Here is a 780-nt window from a genome sequence, read left to right on the forward strand (position 1 = left end):
GGGGGGGAGGCGTGATCAGGGTGGATGTGGACAAGCAGGCGTGCCCGGGGGCGCGGTGTGGGCTGGTGGGCGTGGTTGGCGATGGTGGGTGTGGCCTAGCAAGGGGCGTGGCCTAGGCCCTTGAGCAGGCGTGGTCGCCATCGAGGCACAGGTGGTGATTGCATGGGCGTGGCCCGTGCAGCTGGGTTCCGCCCCTGGCTGGGCAGGGCTCCCGCGGCACCGACGCTCCGCCCTCCCCACTCAGCCTCCACGGCTGACCTCACCACCGCCTTCCTCCTCACCGGTACAACTGGAAGTCTTCTTCTGAGAAGACGGTTTGTATTTTATCTCCAAAGTATCTGTGAAAAAACAGGCTGTTAACAAATGGAACGTTTCACTGGATGTCTGTTGTCAACGCTTTATTATAGCATTTGAATCTTCACTGTGAGCACCAAGGTGGGGAGAATCTCTGCTTCCCCGGCCTCAGGGACGATCCGGGTCCCATGGACTCTTTTCAGCTCTGCCTGGCCCGAGAGCCTGGCCCTCCTCTCGCCCCTTCCACCTCCTCCTCGAGCTGTCCCTCGGCCTCGGCAAGGCCCCTGAGAAACCCCCGATGGAGCTCCAGACTGTTCCCTGCGGCTGGTGAACAAGGATCCTGCCCCTGAGAAGGGCCACGCGTCCCAGCCCGCAAGGGCCACTCCCTCCAGCTCAGGCTAAGAAGGGCCACGCCCCCAGCTCCCAGCTAAGCACGGCCACGTCCCCAGCCCCCCTAAGGGAGGCCACGCCCCCAGCCCCCCAGCG

The 780-nt window shown here is 63.8% G+C and overlaps 1 protein-coding gene across 2 annotated transcripts in view; it reads right to left on the bottom strand.

Moving 5' to 3' along the window:
• OGFOD3 (2-oxoglutarate and iron dependent oxygenase domain containing 3) overlaps positions 1 to 780 on the bottom strand; it is a 23,383-nt gene that overhangs the window by 12,576 nt on the left and 10,027 nt on the right. For both annotated transcript variants that reach the window (XM_019807162.2, XM_002926431.4), the window contains exon 6: positions 282 to 338. In XM_019807162.2, coding sequence (XP_019662721.1) covers positions 282 to 338 — 57 coding nt within the window. The remainder of the gene's footprint in view (positions 1 to 281; positions 339 to 780) is intronic.

This window comes from Ailuropoda melanoleuca, chromosome 15, assembly GCF_002007445.2.
Source record: "Ailuropoda melanoleuca isolate Jingjing chromosome 15, ASM200744v2, whole genome shotgun sequence".
Lineage (NCBI taxonomy): Eukaryota > Metazoa > Chordata > Mammalia > Carnivora > Ursidae > Ailuropoda > Ailuropoda melanoleuca.